This window comes from Delphinus delphis, chromosome 8 (assembly GCF_949987515.2).
Source record: "Delphinus delphis chromosome 8, mDelDel1.2, whole genome shotgun sequence".
NCBI classification, from domain to species: Eukaryota; Metazoa; Chordata; class Mammalia; order Artiodactyla; family Delphinidae; genus Delphinus; species Delphinus delphis.
Window position 1 is genome coordinate 103,610,147 of NC_082690.1, and position 20,271 is coordinate 103,630,417.

General features: G+C 61.0%; 2 protein-coding genes across 4 annotated transcripts; one reads left to right on the plus strand and one right to left on the minus strand.

The window, feature by feature from the left end:
* The first annotated feature begins 1,106 nt into the window (after nt 1-1,106).
* EHBP1L1 (EH domain binding protein 1 like 1) lies at nt 1,107-17,015 on the plus strand. Of its 3 annotated transcripts, XM_060019245.1 has the most exons (20): nt 1,118-1,560; nt 3,993-4,050; nt 4,261-4,356; nt 4,715-4,768; nt 4,848-5,026; nt 5,105-5,247; nt 5,775-5,843; nt 5,931-6,093; nt 6,260-6,524; nt 8,154-8,330; nt 8,790-8,947; nt 9,041-9,089; nt 9,525-10,220; nt 14,389-14,434; nt 14,555-14,610; nt 14,707-14,830; nt 15,118-15,217; nt 16,067-16,140; nt 16,223-16,337; nt 16,472-17,015. In XM_060019245.1, the coding sequence occupies exons 1-20, from the start codon at nt 1,457-1,459 to the stop codon at nt 16,569-16,571; spliced, it is 2,826 nt and encodes a 941-aa protein (XP_059875228.1). In that variant the 5' UTR covers nt 1,118-1,456; the 3' UTR covers nt 16,572-17,015. The 3 variants fall into 3 exon arrangements, with proteins under 3 accessions (XP_059875227.1, XP_059875228.1, XP_059875230.1); XM_060019244.1 differs by having other exon boundaries at nt 1,107-1,560; nt 6,260-8,330; XM_060019247.1 differs by lacking the exons at nt 6,260-6,524; nt 8,154-8,330 and having other exon boundaries at nt 1,131-1,560; nt 5,931-5,971; nt 16,472-17,014.
* A 218-nt stretch (nt 17,016-17,233) lies between these two features.
* On the minus strand, nt 17,234-20,271 carry KCNK7 (potassium two pore domain channel subfamily K member 7). The gene is made up of 3 exons (XM_060019253.1): nt 19,913-20,271; nt 17,834-18,232; nt 17,234-17,590 (listed from the first exon to the last, which is right to left on the minus strand). The coding sequence occupies exons 1-3, from the start codon at nt 20,250-20,252 to the stop codon at nt 17,385-17,387; spliced, it is 945 nt and encodes a 314-aa protein (XP_059875236.1). The 5' UTR covers nt 20,253-20,271; the 3' UTR covers nt 17,234-17,384.

Consider the following 20,271-nt stretch of genomic DNA (forward strand, 5'->3'; position numbering starts at 1 on the left):
AGCCTGAACATTTGCGAATGGTAGGTGCTAAGGCTTCCACACACACGCACAATACCCCACAGCTTCCTGAAACGAAGAGAAGAGGAGAGGACCTCAAAGTTGCGCACTTAGGCTTACCGGCTGCTCATCCCCATGCCTCCTGGACACAACTCAACTGACACTCCTGGCAGATCAGACGTCCTGTTCAAACCGAGTATTTATCAAGGACCAGGCTTCTGTCCATTCACAAACCTAGCAGAGCGTTCACACTGGCAGACGGAACAGGCTGATGTGCTGCTCTATGGCAGTTCTTGTAACTCTGAGCCTGACACCTGCAGCGGCTCATTACCAAGCAGGCAGCTGGGCGGGCTGGCGATAAGGGCTCTAATCTAGGTGTGAACAGAGCGGTTAACGCCCCGGGGCAGGCTTCCCAGGGGAGGGAGAGTAAACACACACACACTCCCGTCCATGATAACGGATTTCAATAAAACCGGCAAAATCAGCCAGGTTCTACACTAATGCTTTCCAAGCTTTCATTCTCAATGATGTTGTAAAAGATGGAACTATAATTATCCCTATTTCACTGAGGTGAAAACTGAGGCTCAGAGCGTTAGTACTTTGCCCAAGGTCACACGCTTGTTGGAAGTCATCTGCTTGTGGGATGTTGGGACCACCTTCCCACTTGACAGCTGGAGAGTCAGGTTCTGAAACTGGCAAGTGGGTGCTGCCCACAGGTAAGGCTACCCGGGTTGGCCGCTGACCCTGCTCCTTCCTGCTCTGGTTAATTCGTGGGTGGCAGCAGGAGTCTGCCTCTCCCCAGTGTTGAGGCCAGTTGGCTCTGGCTCAGCGCACTGTGATCCTTCACGTTTCTTCTCCTTTCTGGGTCTCTCTTTCCCCAGCCTGTGAAATGGGGCCACCAGTACGTACCTCCCAGGGCTGCGGTCAGGAAGGGAGGCGGCCGGGGCAGGGCTCGCGAGGGCGGTACCAATTGCTGGTGGCTCCCTGCCCCGGCCCGCGCGCCCCACACCCGGCCCACGCCTCCACACCGCCTCGGCGCGCAACAAGCGGGCGCTGCGGTCCAGGCGCCCCCGTCGCCCCTCTCTCTCCCCTCCCGCGCGAGGCCCCGGAAGCCGGGCCGCCCCGCCCCCGCGCTCTCGCCCCGGCCCCCGCCCCCCGCCGGAGCCCCGCCCGCCTTCCGACGGGGGTGCAGCTCCAGGAAACGGCGCGCTCGCCGCTCAGTGCTCCAGCGACACGACGCGCCCCGGACGACCCCGCTGACGCAGCCAGACCACCCAGCGGGCCCCAGCGGCGGCGGCGGCAAGAGCGGCTCCGGGTCCCGCGCCTCGGACCCCTCCCCACGGACGGGGCGGGCGGTGCCGATAGGAGCCCGGAGGCCATGGGGACCTGGGCCAGGCCAGCGATCGCGGGCCAGCGGGAGCCCCGGGTCTGAGGAACGGGCGGCGGAGGCGGCAGGGCCATGACCTCGGTGTGGAAGCGCTTGCAGCGCGTGGGCAAGCGGGCCGCCAAGTTCCAGTTTGTGGCCTGTTACCACGAGCTGGTGGTGGAGTGCACCAAGAAATGGTGAGTGGGAGGGAGGCCTGGGGCACTCCCCAGACTGGCGGGGACCCCATCCGGCCTTGGGGCCTGAGAATCCTGCCCCCAGTCCAGTGACCAAAGACGCCGCCTACCCCAGCTTAGGCCCTGGTGACCCGGGCACAGAGAAGTGCCGCTGCAGCTGTGGCATCCCCGGAGCTGAGGGTGTGGGCAGCCTTTGGGGAGCGGAGGGCAGGACTTGCGACCGGAGAATCTGTCTGGGCCCACACTTGCCTCAACTGCACTCAGGGCTGAGGGAAGGGAGGCCTCCTGGTTTTGGCCAGAGGGATGGTTCAAGGTGGCATCAGAAAAGGGAGCAAGTTTTGCCGGTCTTCGGGTGGAGGGGCTGGGACGGCAAACACCATGGCCCTAGTCCAGCTCAGAACAAGGATGTTGCCCCTTCCTCCGCTGCCCATTTGTTGAACCAGAGGAACCACCCGCCCCTTCAGCCGGAGTGGGCGCTGGGAGGCTGGATCCGTCTCCACAATATCCTTAAAAGGGGAAACTGAGCGCTGGGAGGGATGAGGAGGGAGGCGGGGAGCAGCTTAAAAGGGCCTGAGGACTTAGGAGGTTGTGGGTCGTGGAGGAGAGAGCCTGGGGAAGGCAAGGTGGTGGGGTGCAGGGAGATAGGTGAGGGGGTGCAGGACCCCCCAGCCCAGACTGCCAAAGGACCCGGGGCATCTCGTTCACATTCCCCCACCCGCAGCTGCCTGGGCCCCTGCGTCACACCCTAAATATACGTGCTTGCTAGTGTCAGCTTCCCCTGGCTGGATTAGGGCACAGCTGTGGGGGCCTCAGCCGCCAGGCGGGGCTAAATTTAGGCTCCCAAGTGAAAGCACAGGAAGGGACCAGGGGGTCCAAAGGGAGGGGAGTGAGCAGGAGGCCTGGGGTCCTTTGGGCAGCTGTCATATCCCTGATGTTGCCTGGGCCAGCCAGAGGGTGGTTCACACCACTCAGCAAGGCCCAGAAAGGACGGGCCGGCTGGGGTAACACAGCACAGGGCTGGAACTTGAACTCTGGCCTATGGCTTCTGCCTTCTGCCACAGCATCCTGGGTGAAGACAGGGGGACGCTGGGCACGGTCCGGAGAGGTGGCTGAGGGTGTGGGCACTGTCAACGTGTCTGAGTCACAGGCGGCGGGCAGGGCCTCCTGAGCTTTTTCGCCTGGAGCCCCGGCTAGGAAGCTGCCTCTGCCCAGGTCACGGCTCCCCAGGAGGGCGTGCCCAGCCTGAGTCAGGCTGCCTAGCCAGGCCCTGCCCTCCCTAGGCTCTCACTGTCTTCTTCCCCTTTCTGGGAAGTCCCCATGGCTGCCCTTAGCCATCGCCTGCAGTCTGGGGTCCAGGAGAGGCACTTGGCTCCAGGCTGGAGGGCTCTAGGCTCAGCTGTGTGCCCTTGCCTGGCCCCTAACCTCTCTGGGTCTCGGCATCCTCAGAGGCTGACAGGAGAGCCAGTTATCCTGGCTCGGCCTCCAGAGGGGCAGTGCGCTGGGTGAACCTGAGCGTCCTGGCAAGGGACAGGGTACAGGCAAGGAGGACTCTTACGTTGCCATCTGCCTGATGATCCTCTAACCATCCCCACCCTCCTGGGCAGCAGTCGGCCCCTCCAACGCAAAGGGGCCCTCTTCCTTCCAGGCCCAGCCACGTGTCTGGGACTCGGCCCCGCGCAGCTGACACTCTCCTCTCGCTTTGCCTCTGTCTCCCCACATCTCTGCCTCTCCTCTGAGTCTGCCCTGGCATATGCTGTTTCGGCTTAGATGCCACCTTCTAGAAGTCTTCCCTGGTGCCCCTTGCGAGAATCGGGGGCCCTGCAAAGCAAAGGGCTGGGCGTGGAAGGTCCTGGGAGGGTATCGAATGACAAGCTGACCCTATGCCTCTCTGCCTACTTCCCAACCTCTGCCCTCCCCTCCCGACCTTACACCCACACCCCCATCCTGGGACCCTGGCACTTGCCATCCTCTCTGCCTGGAGCCTTCCTTCTCCAGACCCTCCTGACATGACCCATTCCCTGCCCCAGAAAGGTCTTGCCTCTCCTTTGCTTGGCTCTGCCCCCAAATTGGGCTGGGGTAATAGTATGCACTCTACAAATATTTGTGAGTGAATGGGCTTCTTTTACTCTGAGGCTGTCTCTCTGTGTCTCTGAGTCTGTGTTTCTTGCAGGGTACTTGTGTTTCTGTTTGTCTCTGTGTGTGCCTGTCTCTCTGTATGACTTTCTTCATACTTCCTGCTGACCCACAGGCCTTTGCCCTCTGGCCCAGGCCTCACCCTGCCTCAGCAGCCCCACCCTACTCCCTGTGGCCCCAGATAAGGGGCTGTCTGGGCCCTGTCCTGGGGGAGGGGGATGTGGGCAGAAGGGAGACTGGAGGAGATAGAAAGGCCGGGTGGGCCTGACTGAGTAGCCCCCTCTCCCCGCTCCGCCTCCCAGGCAACCGGATAAGCTGGTGGTAGTGTGGACCCGGCGGAACCGACGCATCTGCTCCAAGGTGAGGGAGGATGTCAGCTGGGGGTCCAGGTTGGGGGTGGGGCCAATTGGGGGGGTAAGTGGGTCAGGGCTGAGGGGTGAGTGGAGTCAGGTTCAGGTTCAGATCAGAATCCATAGAAGGGAGAGAAAGATGGGGTCAAGGTTGGAGATAAGGGCAAGGGGTGAGGGGGAGAGTTAGGATTGGGGGGAGGACTCAGACTGCTCATTGTAGGCCCACAGCTGGCAGCCGGGCATCCAGAACCCATACCGGGGCACCGTGTTGTGGATGGTACCTGAGAATGTGGACATCTCTGTGACCCTATACAGGGTAAGTCTCTAGCCCTCCTGCACAGATGGGAATGAGCCAGTGATTGCAACCCTGGGCAGCCACAGGAGGCCCCTGGTGCGTTATCCATCCAAATAGAAAAGAACAGAGGGGTGAGACCAAGAATCATGGCAGGGGGCCTATTCAGTGTGAGTGGCCCAGGAGGTCTCCTTGGAGGAGGTAGCATTTAGCCACCACATGAAGAGAGCTGGGATCAGGAGAAGCCGGGAGCATACCTGCCAGGAGGGCTCAACATGTGTGAAGGCCCCACACAATCACCTCCGGAGCCAGCACAGGCTCTTCTCCCTGCCCTGTCCCCGCCGCAGCAGCCTCTGTACTCACCGGTGCCCCCTTTTCCCAGGACCCACACGTGGACCAGTATGAGGCCAAAGAGTGGACGTTTGTTATTGAGAATGTGAGTGGCTGGGGCGGGCTGGAGCCTGGGGTCTCGGGGACTCTGGGGCAGCACTGATGCTCCTTCTTCCTGCCCCCAGGAGTCCAAGGGGCAGCGGAAGGTGCTGGCCACAGCCGAGGTGGACCTGGCCCGCCATGCAGGGCCTGTGCCTGCCCAAGCCTCACTGCGGCTGCGGCTGAAGCCCAAGTCGGTGAAGGTGGTGCAGGCCGAGCTGAGCCTCACTCTCTCTGGGGTGCTGCTGCGGGAGGGCCGCGCCACGTGAGTGTCCAACTGCCCTCCTGGGCCCTAGTCTATAACCTCTGACCGTAGCCCTCACCCCTGATCTCTGACCCCCAGGAATGATGACATGCAGAGTCTTGCGAGCCTCATGAGCATGAAGCCTAGTGACGTGGGCAACTTGGAAGACTTTGCTGAGAGCGATGAGGAGGATGCTAATGGCCCAGGGGGCCCGGACGCGAGGGTTCGTGTCCTCCAGCCAGGTGGGCTCACAGCTGTGGACTGAGATCGCCAAGACCTAGGGAGGGTGGAGGATGACCCGGGCCAAAATCCACTTGCTCTTTTGGGGCAGGGCCAGCTTGTGCACGCCCAGTGGTCGGAGCGCACTATTGCCAGGTGGTCCCAACCTGCCCAGCAGCCCTGATTGTCCTGCAGAATGGGTTTCCAGTACCTCCCTGTGCCCCTGGCCCTCTCCTCACCCCTGCCCACGTACCTGCCCCGAGACAGCTGGGCCAAAAGCGCAGAGAGGGGCTGCAGTCCAGGCTTGCCACCCCTCACTACCCAACCTCGTCCCTCCCTTTTGCTTGTTAAGGCTTTTTTTTCCATCTGTCCTTGTTGGTCCTGTCTCTCTTTTCCTCTGCACCTGTGGGCCTGTCTCTTCTCGTAGGCCGGGGCGGTTCCCTGAGGCTGGGGCGTTTCCCAGGTAGGCCCAGCATTCTAGTTGTGGGGAGGGGGTCAGACCTGCAGGGCCCTTCCCTGGGCTGACCTGCCCCCAACGCCCCACCCCCAGATACTTCTCGGGAGCTGAAGACACTCTGTGAGGAGGAGGAAGAGGGCCGATTTCGGCCCCGGCAGGCAGGTGAGGCCCAGGCTGGGGTTGGGACGGTGGAGACTGGACCTCCAGTCACAGGGCCCAGGCCTCAGCATCCCCCTTCCTTCCCCCCAGCTGCCAGCCCTTCTAGTGCCGAGGATACCAGCCCAGCCCCTGTGAGTGCCCCTGCGCCCCCAGCCAGGGCCTGCCGGGGCCAGGGGTCAGAACCAGCTCCTGTAGCAGGGGGCCAGGTGGGGCCCAAGGCCCCAAGGCCCCCCGGAACCCCACCAGAGACAAGGTGAGCTTTGGGGTCAGCCCCAGCACCCCGCCCTGTCTACTCTTAAGAAGTTGCACACTCCTTGCCAACCTGCCTTTCCAGGGTCCCAGCAATCTGAGAGGTGGGGGGCGCTGAGAGCGGGGGGCCAAACGAGCCCCTGCAACGCACCCTCCTGCTCTCTCCTCAGGTCCTCAAGACAGCCAGGCCAGGACGCGGCCCCCAGCCCGGCCCCTCGGCTCCGGAAAGGCTCTGATGCCCCCTGGCCCCCAGTCCCCCAAGGGGGAGATGAGGCCCCCAACGCCTCAGGGGCTCCCCCAACAGGCGTGAATTCTGCTGTGGAGACCCAGGCCTGGGCAAGCCCTCAGAAAGGGACAGAGGCCCAGGGAACCGGGCTGGGCCCAGGCATTGAGGACAGAGATTCCAGCAACTCTTTGGAAGGGCAGAAACCCAAGGTTGAAGAGGGGGGCATTGGGGACAGGCCAGAGGCTAGTGGGGTGGACACTGAGCATGGGTCAGGAGTCAGAGAGGTGAACAGTAAGAGGTCAGAGGTCAGAGCTGGGGAGGCTGAAGAGAGTTTAGAAGTTGGTCAGGTGGATGCTGAGCAGAGGTCAAAGGTGAGACATGTGGACACTAAGGGACCAGAGGCTACAGGGGTGACATCTGAGGCAAGATTCAAGGGAACTCCTGAGACTCCTCCAAGGGGCTCTCAGGGGAGGACAGGGGTCAGGACCAGGGAAGAGGCTCCCACCATCCTGAGCCCACCCCCAGCGGAGCCGGCAGGGCAATCCAGGCATCTCAGTGACCTCAAGGGGGCCAGGGCTGCTGCGGGCCAGGAGAGAGAGGGTGCAGAGGTGAGGGGTGGAGCCCCTGGTGTTGGGGGGACAGGCCTGGAGCAGGGCCCCTCTGCTGGAGCAGCAAGCGCCAGGCCCCAGGTGAGCCAGTACCAGGGGGCCCCACCAGCAGCTGACCAGGGGGTGATGTCCAGGGATATGAGGGTCCAGGAAGTAGAAACTGGGGATTTGAGGGACCTGGGAACAGAAACTGGTGTGACAGAATCAGAGTTATTGGGGACCCAGAGAACAGAAGTGGGTGGGTCAGGGTTCCCCGAGATAGAGACTGAGACAGCAGAAGTGGAGATACTGGGGACCCAGGAGACAGAGGCAGTGAGATCAGGGGTCCTGGAGTCAGAGGCTGCTGAGATGGCAGAGTCTGAGGAACTAGGGACCCAGAAAACAGAAGTCAGCGTTTTAGGGGTCCCAGGGGCAGAGGCCGGGATGGCAGAGTGTGAGGTACTGGGGACCCAGGAGACAGAGGCTGTGGGTACAGGAGTTCTGGGGACGAAGACTAGGATATCAGAGATTGAGATACTAGGGATCCAGGAGATATCTGGGGGTTCACGGGTACTGAAGATAGAAGCTGATACAGCAGAATCTGAAATATTGGGGGCCCAGGAGACAGAGATGGGGTGTTCAGGGGTCTCAGAGATAAAATTTAAGATAACAGGGATGCAGGAGACAGAGTTATGGGGTTCTGAGGTCCCAGGGATCGAGACTGAGACGGCAGAAGCTAAGATACTGGAGACCCAGGAGATGGCAGCTGGGGGTTCACGGGTCCCAGGGATGGAGACTGAGACACTGGGGACCCAGGAGACAGAGGTTGGGGGTTCAGGGGCCCCAGGGACAGAGACTGAGACATTGGGGACCCAGGAGACAGAGGTAGGGGGTTCAGGGGCCCCAGGGACAGAGACTGAGACATTGGGGACCCAGGAGACAGAGGTGGAAGATTCGCAGTTCTCAGGGCCAGAGGCTAGAATGGCAAAGGCTCAGACTTCTGGGGCCCAGAGGGCAGAGACTGGACTCTGGGAGACCCTCAGATATGAGGCTTTAGGGGCCCCAGTCACAAAGCATGGAATTTTAGGGTCCCAGGGAGCAGAGGCAGAAACTACAGTTTTGAGGGGCCAGGAGGTGGAGGCTGGGACTTTGAGAGTTTCAGAGGCCATGTCTGGGGTTTGGGGGGCCGAGGAAGCAGAGACGGAGGTTTCGGGGGCTTCAGAGAACCAATCTGGTATTTTTGAGGCCCAGGAAGCAGAGGCTGGGGTCTCAGGAACCGAGAAGGGAAAAGAAGCTGAGGGAAACCTCCCAGAGGCCAGCCTGATGGAGGCGCAGGTGGCCAGTGGGGCAGGGGCTGGGGTGCCCAGGCCCTCGGGGGCCTCTTCCCCAGAGGAGCCTGAAGAGGACAGGAGGCTGCCGGGCAGCCAGGTAGGGATGGGGGCCGCCGAGGGCCCAGTCTGCTGCTTCCCACTAACCTGGGCTGAGCTAACGGCGGCTCTGCATGGACCCACCTGGCCGACTGGGGTGGGGTGGGACAGGAGCTCAGCTTCAAGGAGCCCCTCACCCCCTCCTCTCCGAGGGTGCCCTGGCTCCCCCGCCCTGTCTTCCCTGGGTTGCATGGAGCGGGATGCCCCGAAAGCTGAGTTTCTGGGCTGACCTTGAGGTGTGGCTGCTGGGGGGCCTCTGATATCGCCTGGGGGCCACTGACCTTTTAGGTGACCTTGGTAGATAACACTGGAGCTGGAAACCCTTTTGCCTGACCCTAAGGCCCTGGCCAGTGGTCCGTGGTGACTCCTGCAAACCCAGAGCTGGAGCTGTTTTGTGCCCGAGGGGCAGAGGGCACAAGTCCCACGTCCACATTCCCTAAGCCCATCCCTGTGTCCCCAGGCACCACCCGCCCCGGTCAGCTTCAGTCAGTCCCTGCTGGAGTGGTGCCAGGAAGTCACCGCCGGCTACCGTGGCGTCCGCATCACCAACTTCACGACATCCTGGCGCAACGGCTTGGCCTTCTGTGCCATCCTGCACCGATTCCACCCGGACAAGATGTGAGCTGCCAGAGGGAGTGGAAATGAATGGGGGAGGCTGCCAGGAGGGGAGGGTGGTGTGAATCCAGCCTCTGATCAGTGCTCTCTCTGCAGCGACTTTGCCTCCCTGGACCCACTCAACATCAAACAGAACAACAAGCAGGTGAGACAGGGTGGGAGTGGTGCCTGGAGGGAAGGAGGATCCAGAGCCAGGCCTAAGCTAAGATTAAGTTCCTTGTCCCATCTGTGTGTAGGAGAGGAATCTGTGGGCTTCATGGCCCCAGCTGTGGCTTTTGGAAGTTCTGCCACTTAGTTACCCTTTTGGTCTTTATATTTTTCGTTTTCCTGAGTTTAGCTTTGTTTTTTTTAAGCATATTTCCACCAGATGGTTTTTCCCAAAAGCACCCCGTTTGGTGTGCAGTTGCTGGGTAACGCAGGGGCGGGCCATGTTGCTAGATTTCCCCCAATAGGAAGGTGAAGGCGTTGTTGGCAAACCCAGGCGTGCCAGTCGCAGGGACCTCCTCGTCGTTCCGGGGCGGGGCGGCAGGGTCGCTGGCTGACCCGCCGCCGATGACCCGAACGAACGCACCGTCCCTAGGCCTTTGATGGCTTCGCGGCCCTGGGCGTGTCGCGGCTTCTGGAGCCGGCGGACATGGTGCTGCTGTCGGTGCCCGACAAGCTCATCGTCATGACGTACCTGTGCCAGATCCGCGCCTTCTGCACGGGGCAGGAGCTGCAGCTGGTGCAGCTGGAGGGCGGCGGCGGCGCCGGCACGTACCGCGTGGCCAGCTCCCAGTCGAGCCCGCCCGACGAACTGGACACCGGCGGCCTGGCGCAGCGGCTGCGCGAGCACTGGGCCCAGGAGCCCCAGGAGGCCGCGACCCGCGCGGACGGGACGGCCCCCGAGGCGGCCTCCAAGGACCGCGGGGCCGAGGCGGCCTCCAAGGACCGCGGGGCCGAGGCGGCCTCCAAGGACCGCGGGGCCGAGGCCGCCCAGGAGCCGCGCTCCGTGGAGGCCCCGGCAGACGGCCCTGGAGCCCGGGCATCCGTGCCCCCGACAGAGGGGCTGGTGAACGGGATGGAGGCGCCGGGCGCCGCGGGCGGCGTGAGGCTGCGGCGGCCGTCGGTCAACGCGGAGGCCGGGCCCGTGCCCCCGCCCCGCGCGCACGGCTCCTTCTCCCACGTGCGCGACGCTGACCTGCTGAAGAAGAGGCGCTCGCGGCTGCGGAACAGCAGCTCCTTCTCGGGGGACGACCCGGACTCGGGAGCCGCGGGAGCTGCCGGAGCGGCGGCGGTGAGTGCCCTCCAGCGGCGCGGGGGTCGGGGGAGCAGGGCAGAGCAGGGGCGGGTCTTGAGGGACCCCAAGGGCAGGGCTGGCGCGGGGCGGGGGGCGGTGGCTTCAGGGCGGCCGGCCTCTGCAAGATGCGGGTAGGCGTCTGATTTGAGGCACCGGTGCTGCGGAAGTCCCGCTCGAGGACGAGATAGCTCTGCCAACTCCTCAGCGGGGGCGCCAGTGCCCAGGCCGGCGACCCGGCGCCAATTTTTTTTCTTAAATGAATTTGTCTATTTATTTATTTTTGGCTGAGTTGGGTCTTTGTTGCTGCGCGTGGGAGCAGTGCGCGGGCTTCTCATTGCGGTGGCTTCTCCTGCTGCGGAGCGCGGACTTCAGTAGTTGTGGCTCGCGCGCTCTAGAGCGCAGGCTCAGTAGTTGTGGCGCACGGGCTTAGTTGCTACGTGGCACGTGGGATCTTCCTGGACCTGGGCTCGAACCTGTGTGCCCTACCCTGGCAGGCGGATTCTTAACCACTGCGCCACCAGGGAAGTCCTGCCGCTGACTTTTGCTGCCAGCCTTGGCCAAGATGCAGGCTAGTGATTTTTAACGCACGGCAACCAGTTAGTGGAATCAGGCTGTAGCAGGAAGTTCCTAGAAGGTTCCGTGTAGTCAGCGCTCTTTATGGACTGTTAAGTGGGTTGGGGCGTTTCTTTCCCTGCTGGTGGCGCGGGGTCTACCGGCAGCCACCACTTTCCTGTAAGCTGGGAACAGGATTTCTATACTCAAGGGAGCTCTCCAGGGCCTTCCAACCCCAAGATACTCTGACTCGGATCCTTAACTCCAGACACTGGAAACCAGTTTCCTCTCTTCTCTGATAATGTAAAGTTGGAGATGGGAGACTCTGCTGGGTGCCCATGTTCCCCCATCCCTTGCAGGTCTCAGGTCAGCCTCCCAGGGTGTCTCATGGTCAATACACTAAAGAGGAGATGGTTCCAGAGAGGGCAGGGATTTGCTCAAGGACTCACAGCCACTGAAGTCCCGGCCATCGGCTTTCCAGCAGCACCGTCCTGGACAGCAGGGGCAGCTCTGTCAGGCTGCTTCAAGCCTTCAGCTGTCCAGGCATGACCCCTAAGTTCTAAGGAAAAGAGGGAATAAATTGGGAGAGGCTTTTTGGAAGAAGCAGCCACTTGAGCCAGGCTGATAAGACGGGCAGCTTTTCCCAGGTGAAGAATCGGAGGGCTGGTTCTCAAGAGGTGGGACCTCACAAGTAAAAATGTGGCAGCAGGAAAGCTCAGGTCTCATTTAGGGAACTGCCAGCCACCTCCCTTAAGGTCCGCAGGCGGTGATGAGGCTGGCCTGGAGAGCAGGACCCCTGAGTGCAGGGTCAGAGGTGCAGCATTGAGCCTATGAATGAGAAACAGGAAGGGCATTAGAGGCACCCATAGGAACTGTGCTCTCCTGGCCTGTGTTGGCCTCTGGCCAAAGCTGCCTTAATGTGTCTCAATGGCTCTTTATATGTTAAAACAGGAGGCTCCATCTTTCTGGGCCCAAGTCCCAGCATCTGGTCCTTCCAAGCCAGGCCCCCCTCCAACCCTTGTCCCACAGGAGGTATATGACCCATGGGGCTGGAGGGGATGCTGCCTCATTGGCCACTCCCATCCCCCATCCCCCATGCGTACAGTAGGAGGACGTAGGGCCTGCCCCTGGCCTTGCGAGCTCCCAGAGACCTGGATGGGATGCAGTCAGTCGCCTTGAAGCTGGGGCAGGGCCGAAGCAATGCCATGAGGAGGGCAGGGTGCCTCTGCTGTGGCCCAGCAAGGCTTCCTGGAGGAGGGGCCACACATGAGGGTGTAGAAAGGGGAATTTGGGTCAGACATGAGGAAGCGTTGGAATTCCCATCAAGGCTGCCATGAGTAAGCTTAGTTGCTGCTGAGGTTGGGGCTTCTCCACTCCTGCATCCGCCTGCCCTATTGGTTGAGCACTTGCTTCATGCCTGGTCTGCCCCCTCAACCCCTCAGCAACTGCTCCTTCTAGGAAGGAACAGTTACCCCCTTTTGCAGGTGGGAGTGTTGAGGCTCAGGGATATGAAAAGATAAAGGGAGTTGATACTGGTGTGAACCCCGGTTCCGACACTGAACTCTAAAATGGCGCCCTCTACTGGGCCCAGCACTATGAACTGGCTGTGTGACCTTGGACGAGCCACTTAATCCCTCTGTGCTCTTTTCCTGAGGATGAGAAGTAAAGACATGAAAGCTTTTTGCAAAGTGGCATTGAGGTACTCCTGCAGGGTGTTGTCAAAAGAGGGGAACTGTGAGGGACTTCCCTGGCAGTCCAGTAGTTAAGAATCCGCACTTCCACTGCAGGGGGCCCGGGTTCGATCCCTGATTGGGGAACTAAGATCCCACATGCCGCACGGTGCAGCCGAAACAAACAAACAGACAAACAAGCAAACAACAAAAAAGAGGGGTACCCCAACCTGAGTGTACTCTGTTAAAAAATTTTCTTTTATAAAGGGGGGGGGACTGTTTTTCCCCAGATGTCTTTCTGGAGCCCTGTGTCCTTTACGTACAAGGACACAGGCCCAGTGCGTGTGACTGGGCCAGAGGCAAACAGCAAATTGGTGGCCAAGCTTGGGAACAAACTTTTGGATTAGACAGCCCTAGGCCTGGGCCGGCCCTGTTTGAGTGTCATTTCTGACCCTCTGTTTCCTCATCTGTAAAGTCGGGATGGTAACCTTCCCCGCCTCACAGTGTTCTTGGGAAAACTAAATGAGTCGATGCACGTACAGCACCCAACACACAAATAGATGCTTAATGCGTATCAGCCGTTACAGTTAACCGGTGCGCCCTGAGTGCATTCTCTGGACCCCAACCTGTCTGCAGGGGCCGCTGCTGCTTAGGGAGACAGGCGTAACCCACAGCTGTGATGAGGGAGGCCCTGGGGGCTAGGGTGGGAGTCGGGGAGGCTTCAGGAGGCCTGAAAGTTGGGGAGGGAGGAAGAAAGCCCTGTGAAGGGGCCCCTGGAGGAGGTGGGGCCGAGCTGGGTCAAGAAGGTCGAGTTGGCGTCCAGCTGCCCAAGACAGAGCCCGCTCCAGGCTGAGGAAACAATTTGGGGAAGCGAAAGTCCACCACTGGGGCCGGAGGGTGGCATCTGGGTGGGGCCCGGGGCAGTAGGAGTTGAGGCTGGATCTGCCACCAGGCCGTGGCAACGAGGCTGGGAGCTGAGAGGGGGTGTGAAGAGAGTGACACCATCGGGGGCGAAGGTTTAGGGAGACCCTTCAGTTGTGGCTTGAGGGTAAAGTCAGCAGGCAGGGCGTGGGGGGAGGCTGGTGAAGAGGCCGCCACCTACCCAGGCCAGAGAGGAGGGCCCCTGAGCAGGGGACGTCCAGGGCTGCCTCTCAGAGTTGCAGGGTGGGGTGGACTCAACACTTTCAGAGTTGCAGGGTGGGGGTGGCTCAATACTTTCTCCCCACCTCGTGACCTGGAAAGGTGGCCAGAGCAGGAGCCATCAAGGGGGCCTGGCTATTAGCTGAGCTGAAACTTGGGGGCCCCCAGGGCTGACAGTGCCAGCAAGTTGCCAGGGGCGGGGCACATGAGGGGCCAGCGCTGCCCTTCCCGGCTGAAATTGGTAGGTGCAGCTGCCTGTTCTGTTCCAAGTGTTATTCGGCGGGCACAGCATTCTCTAGGTGTGGGGACTGAGAAGGTGGGAGGGTGCCTCGTTTGGCCAGGAGACGGAGGTACTGGTTGCCAGGTCAGCTCAGCTCAGTGTCACTGAGCGGGGCCCTGGCCATGATGGGGATGCTGGCACTAGGTGACAGAGTCTGAGGTGACCTGAGGGAGATTCATGGGGGAGGGGGCAGAAGGGGGAAGGAGAGGCCCCAGCTGGGCCCCTCACAGCCTTTCACCCCCGACTCAGAAAAGCCCTGTGAGGCCCCAGGAACGAGGACTGTGAGGCTCGGCCAGTGGGAGGGGACTGGCCCAGGACCACAGGGCCAGGCGTGGTGAAGGCCTTTGCTCTAGGAGGTGCTTCCCCAGAAGGGATGGGGGTGGAGTTCTGTGCATGCAGGACCTCCAAGCTGCAGGGCCTGGAACTGAGGTCCCCCCTCCCCTGTGTGAGTGGGGCTCCGGCTGGCCCCAGGGCGGGCTGTTGGGGAGCCCCTCCAAGCCCTTACTGGCCTCCTCCTCCACAGGAAGTCGTGAGCCCTGACCCCAGCCCTGCCCCACAGCAGGCCCCTGGTGAGTAGTTTTGAAGGGGTGGCGACTTAGCTGAACTCAGGCTGCTCACAGATCCTGAGCTGGGGACCTTCTGGGGACAGATGTCAGTTGGGGGTGCCTTAGCCTGGTATCTGTCCACAGGTGGGAGTCCCCCATCGGAGGAGCTACCCCCAAGCCCAGCAGAGGAGGCTGGGCTGGTAAGGAGGGCTGAGGTGGGAGGAGTGATGGGTGGGCTTCCTAGGCAGGGCTTGGGCTCAGCCCACCCTGTCCCTTGCCCCCGCTTTCCACCCCAGCAACGGTTCCAGGACACAAGTCAGTATGTGTGCGCAGAGCTACAGGCCCTGGAGCAGGAACAGAGGCAGATAGATGGGCGGGCGGCCGAGGTGGAGACGCAGCTGAGGAGCCTCATGGAATCAGGTGGGGCGGGCATCTGGAGTCCACACCCCAGCACGTGCCACCACGGCTAGCCCACCCTGCAGCTCTTTCTGACCCTGGGAGGAGTGGGAGGAGACAAGGCTGGGGTCATCTCCCCATTTACAGCCGGGCACCCTGAGGCCCCCCGGCTGGGAAGCAGCTTGCTGGAGGCGCACAGCTCAGGTTTCTGAGATGCCACAAGGGAGCAGACACCATCCCCCACCCCCAGCCTCCCTGCTGCTGACACAGGGGTCAGTGGCAGGCCTGGTGACTGCCCTGGCCCGATTCAGGTGCCAACAGGCTGCAGGAGGAGGTACTGATCCAGGAGTGGTTCACACTGGTCAACAAGAAGAACGCTCTCATCCGGAGGCAGGACCAGCTGCAGCTGCTGTGAGTGTTGGTGCTTCCCTGTCCAGGCCCCACCCCTGCCCACCCAGGGCCGGCAGAGCAGATGGAATCTTAACTACTCTAATTAGAACTGTTCACTGCTCTCTTCTTTCTCTGAATTTTTTTTTTGAAGAAATTGCTCAACCATCTTAATTTTTTCCATAATTTCCTGTATAAAATGTATACTTCTTAAATTGGTACTGTTTTTATGAATAAGAAAATCGAGGCCCAAAGAAAAATGTGGCAGGTCAGTGCTGAGTGCCCCAGTTGGACCCTGTTCCTTTACAGGAAGGAACACTGAGCCTGAGAGACAGCTGAGCTGCTCTCCTGAGTGGGCTCAGGAGCGGTTCTGGGCTTCATGGCCTTTATAGCCCTGCGTGGTGGAAGTGGTTTTGCCTCCCTTTTACATCTTGGGTCATTTTTCAGAATAATTTTAGTCCAATACTTGCTGCTTATGAATAATATCCATCTGAATAATCCTTCTGGGTTTCTTATTTGTTGAAAAGGGGGTGGGATGAGGGGAGGAGACGATATAAACTCCCAGCAGCTGGGCAACAGTTGAAACAAGAGGGACTTCCCTAGCGGTCCAGTGGTTAGGACTCCGTGCTTCCACTGGAGCGGGCCGGGCCGGGGTCTGATCCCTGTTGAGGGAACTAAGATCCCGCATGCTGCCCAAAAACCAAAAACAGAAGAGATGATTCCAAGCTGGGACTAGGGTATAGCTCTGACCTCCGTCCAGCCATCTATGGGAACTGGCGGTGAGGTGGGGGGCGGGGGTGCCAGGGAGCGGTCCGAACCCTGGGCGCTCCCTGCCATTCCTCTCTCCCTGACCTGGCACCCCACCCCCCCCAGCATCGAAGAGCAGGACTTAGAGCGGAGGTTCGAGCTGCTGAGCCGGGAGCTACGGGCCATGTTGGCCATTGAAGGTGGGAGATGGGGCCCGGGGGCCGGGGACCAGGACCGGGCAGGGGCTGGCGCCTCCTGACCCTCAGCCTCCTCTGTCCTCAGACCGGTTGAAAACGGCCGCGCAGCAGCACCGGGAGCAGCTCCTGCTGGAGGAGCTGGTGTCGCTGGTGAACCAGCGCGACGAGCTGGTCCGGAACCTGGACCAGAAGGAGCGGACGTGAGTGAGGCCGGGATGCGCTGGGAGCTGGGAGGCTCCAGGGGGGCTCTCGGAGGCGTGCTCGGTCTGGACCCCGGGGGTGGCCTGCCTGTGGGGCCCGACGCTGGGGCTGACTTGAACCCGTTCCCTCCCAGAGCCCTGGAGGAGGACGAGCGCCTGGAGCGCGGCCTGGAGCAGCGGCGCCGCAAGCTGAGCCGGCAGCTGAGCCGGCGCGAACTCTGTGTGCTGAGCTGAGGCCGCGAGGGCCCGGACGTTTTCGCCCCTCCCGGTCCGTCCAGACCGCAGCTTTTCTCCCCGTCGCGCCCGATCGCCGCTTCGGGCCTGCGCTCCGGAGGACCGGACCCTCCCCGATGCCGCGCGTGGCCAGTAGGGGCCGTCGTCACCCTTTACCAGGAGGGGACGCGCGGCCCTTCAGGCCCCGACGGACAGGGGCGGCTGGGCGGCCGCGCCGCCCAGGCGTATTTATTAGTCCGTGTGAGTGTGTGTGCGTGTGTTCGTGGTGGGCTGGGGGGTCCCAGGCACGCCCCCCAGAGCCCCTCCCCGAGGGCAGGACCCGGCCGGCCAGCACCGAGGGAGAGGGACGGCTCTCGAACTGCCACATCCCCGCCCTCCCCCTTCTTCCTGTTCCTCGCGAGCAATAAAGTTAGAAAAGGCCAAGCCAGTGCTCCGGGGCTTTCTCAGGACGACTGGGGCTTTCAATAGACGGAAGGGGGTGGGGTCTCGGCGGATAAGATTGTCTGCGATCCTTATTGGGGCTGTGTGGAGTTGAGGTTCTCAGATGCTGGAGGAGGCGAGACCAGAGGCTTGAACTCTGCCTTCGAAGGGTGATGGGGTTTGGGTTGTTGATCACTGTAGGGAAGTCCCATTTCGAAAGGAGACGAAAACAGTCGGCGGTGTTGCCCGTTTTATTTTTTATTAACACATTCCCTGAGGTCCTCACATCCATCCCTTCCCCTCCCACCCCCAGAGGCTTCCCCAGCCACTCCCGATGGCTTCCTCCTCAGGCTTCTCCACCTGAAAGGAGCTCAACTCCATCACTGACATCTGTCAGCAAGCTGGGGCCCGTTCTGGGGCTGCTGCTGAGGGTGGCAGGGTGCTCAGAGCCAGTTCATCCAGGCCTAGGATGCCACCTTCGTCCTCAGCGTTCAGAGGGCCCCTGGACCTGAAGAACTTCACCATGGCACGGACCTGGGGCAGCTCCAAGAATGTCTCCACGGTCAGCAGCATGGCCAGGAGCCCCAGGAGCAAGTACCCTGGGGAGGAGAGGTTACTAGGGCAGCGCTCAGGGTGCTGAGGATGCTCCCCACTCCCCTCCCAGCAAGTGACCAGCCCTCACAATTCTCTTAGCACTTCGAACTAAACCTCCCACACCCTGCCCTGGGGCAGGGTCCTTCCAACCCGTGAGGCTCAGCCTCCCCAGTGGCTTATGGGAGTTGTAGTCCAGGCTCCTCTTCCCTCCTCTCCTCCCTGTCACGCTCCTTGGCAGCTGGACTCACCCAGAAGTGCGAACTGGCCAAGGTAGTAAAACACTGGATGCAGGCCATTGTCATGGCCAGGCAGCAGGTCCCCCAGGCCGATGGTGCTGAGTGAGCTGAAGCAGAAGTAGATGGCCTGCAGCAGGCTGCAGTCGCCCTGCAGACCCCACAGCACCAGTGCTGGCAGCAGCACGAAGATACCAGCCACTAGCAGGCCCAGCCCAGATGCCTGCAGTAGCGCAGCCCTGGCTGGCGTCAGCTGCCAATGGATGGCTACCCAGGCACCCGGGCGGCTGAGCAGAGGCAGCAGGCAGTGGCGCAGTGCAGCCACAAGTGCTAAGGAGGCTGGCAGCCCCAGGGCCGTGTAGACCACACAGAAGGCCTTTCCACCTGCCGATAGTGGGGCCATGTGGCCATAACCTGGAGAGGAGAGAGACAAGGGTAATGAGCACCTGAGTGGGATGCCTGCCGGGTACCCACTTCCTCCAGCCTCCCTCCGGTAGAAGGCTGCCCTCTGGTGGCTGAGATTGCTGGAACTGTTCAGGCAGGGGCTCTGTCTGGCTCTGCTCTTCATTCACTTGGGGTCTTACTCAAGTCCCTTAACCTCTCCGGGCCACTCTTTTATTTTCTGGAACAAGAAAGGATTAAAAGAGACAGTCCCCTCAGGCCTCTTGTAGCTGGGACAGTTCTGAGAGCTGCTGTCCTACCCCAAGGCAGCCTGGCTTCCTGAGAGATTCCTCAGCTCTGCCCTTGACTCCCACTTCCAAACCCACCAGGTGAAATGTTACCCCTTCTTTCATTCCCCAAAGGCATATCAAGTTATCCTGGGTGCCAGGCCTTGTGCTGGAATCAGAGTCTGCCCAGGCTCCAGTGGGGAAGGCAGGCAGGAAAAACAGTCAGGACACCTGACACGAAGGGCTGCAAAAGAGGCAGCGCACGTGAGAGAAGGCATTCAAGGCTGGAAAAGTGTGTGCAAAGGCAGGGAGAGGTGAAAGAGCGGGGCATGCTGGGGGAACAGGGTCGGCTGGTCCAGGGCTGTAAACACAAATACCTAGAGGAGTCAGAAGTAAGACAAAAGGGAGTGGTGGGGACTGGGGTGGGCTGGAGAGCATGTGCTCTGCCCCCAGGGCAGGCCCTGTTCTACTCCACAAGGATTCTGGCTCAGTGCAAATAGGTTTCCCAATTTTTCCAAAAGAAGATAGAAAATGGGGCTTCCCTGGTGGCTCAATGGTTAAGAGTCCTCCTGCCAATGCAGGGGACACAGGTTTGAGCCCTGGTCTGGGAAGATCCCACATGCTGCGGAGCAACTAAGCCCATGCACCACAACTACTGAGCCTGTGCTCTAGAGCCCGTGAGCCAGAGCTACTGAGCCCACGTGCCACAACTACTGAAGCTCAACACGCCTAGAGCCCGTGCTCTGCAGCAAGAGAAGCCACCGCAGTGAGAAGCCTGCGCCCCACAATGAAGAGTAGCCCCCGCTCGCTGCAATTAGAGAAAGCCTGCGCACGGCCAACGAAGATCCAACGCAGCCAAAAATAAATAAATTTTTTAAAAAGATGGAAAATGGCCTTTAAAAAATATTCAGACACTTTGCAGGACAAATCCCTCCAGGGCTGTGGGTCCCATTGCTTTATTCCTCTGGGCCTTCACACATGCTGTTCCCTCTGCCAGGAATTCCTTCGTGTCTATCTCTGTGCCCTCTTGCCTTGGCTACCATCTCATGGGGACTTCCTCCCCCGGGAGCCTTCCCTCACACTCCTTCTGGGATGGTGGTCCTGTATCCCCTGGGTTCACTCCATTTCCCTCCATCCAAGAATCCATCCCATAATTCATGTTCCCAGTCTTGCCTCAGGCCCGTAGGGTCTGGGCACCTCTCCTGGGTCTCAAAGGGTGCCTGGGGGTGGGACTGAGGAGCCCACACCCCTTCTGGCAGTTGAAGTTGAGGTGTGTTGGTGTGGGGGCCCCAGCTGTGATGACAGGCCTAATAAGGCCTGGGCTCTGTCTAGCACTTTGGGGCTGGGGGAAGGGCTGCACCCCCAGGGACCCCAGGTAGCAATGGCCTCAAGCGCCCCTTCCTGCCCGGCCTCCTGGCGGCCTTACCTGTGGTGGTGAGGAGGCTGGCAGTGAAGAGTAGGGCTGAGGGCAGATCCCAGTTCCTGGCCTGGGAGCCATTGCCCAGGCTGGAAACCCCGTGGGCCTGGGCTGCCAGGGCGGTGCCCAGCAGCTCTTCCAGTGCCCTGGGTGGCAGGCAGGCCCTGTACTCCGCCTGGAAAGTGGCCAGCTCGGCCCTGAGGTTGGCCTGGAGCTGGAGTGCTGGAGGCCCCTCCAGGGCCTGGAGCACTGCAGCCCCAAGTCCCAGGGCTAGCAGGTGGGCCACAACCAGTAGCCCGTATCGGGCCCAGGGCCTCAGAGCCCCCATGGTGTGCCGCCCAGAGTCCATCAGAGGTACCCTGGGAGCC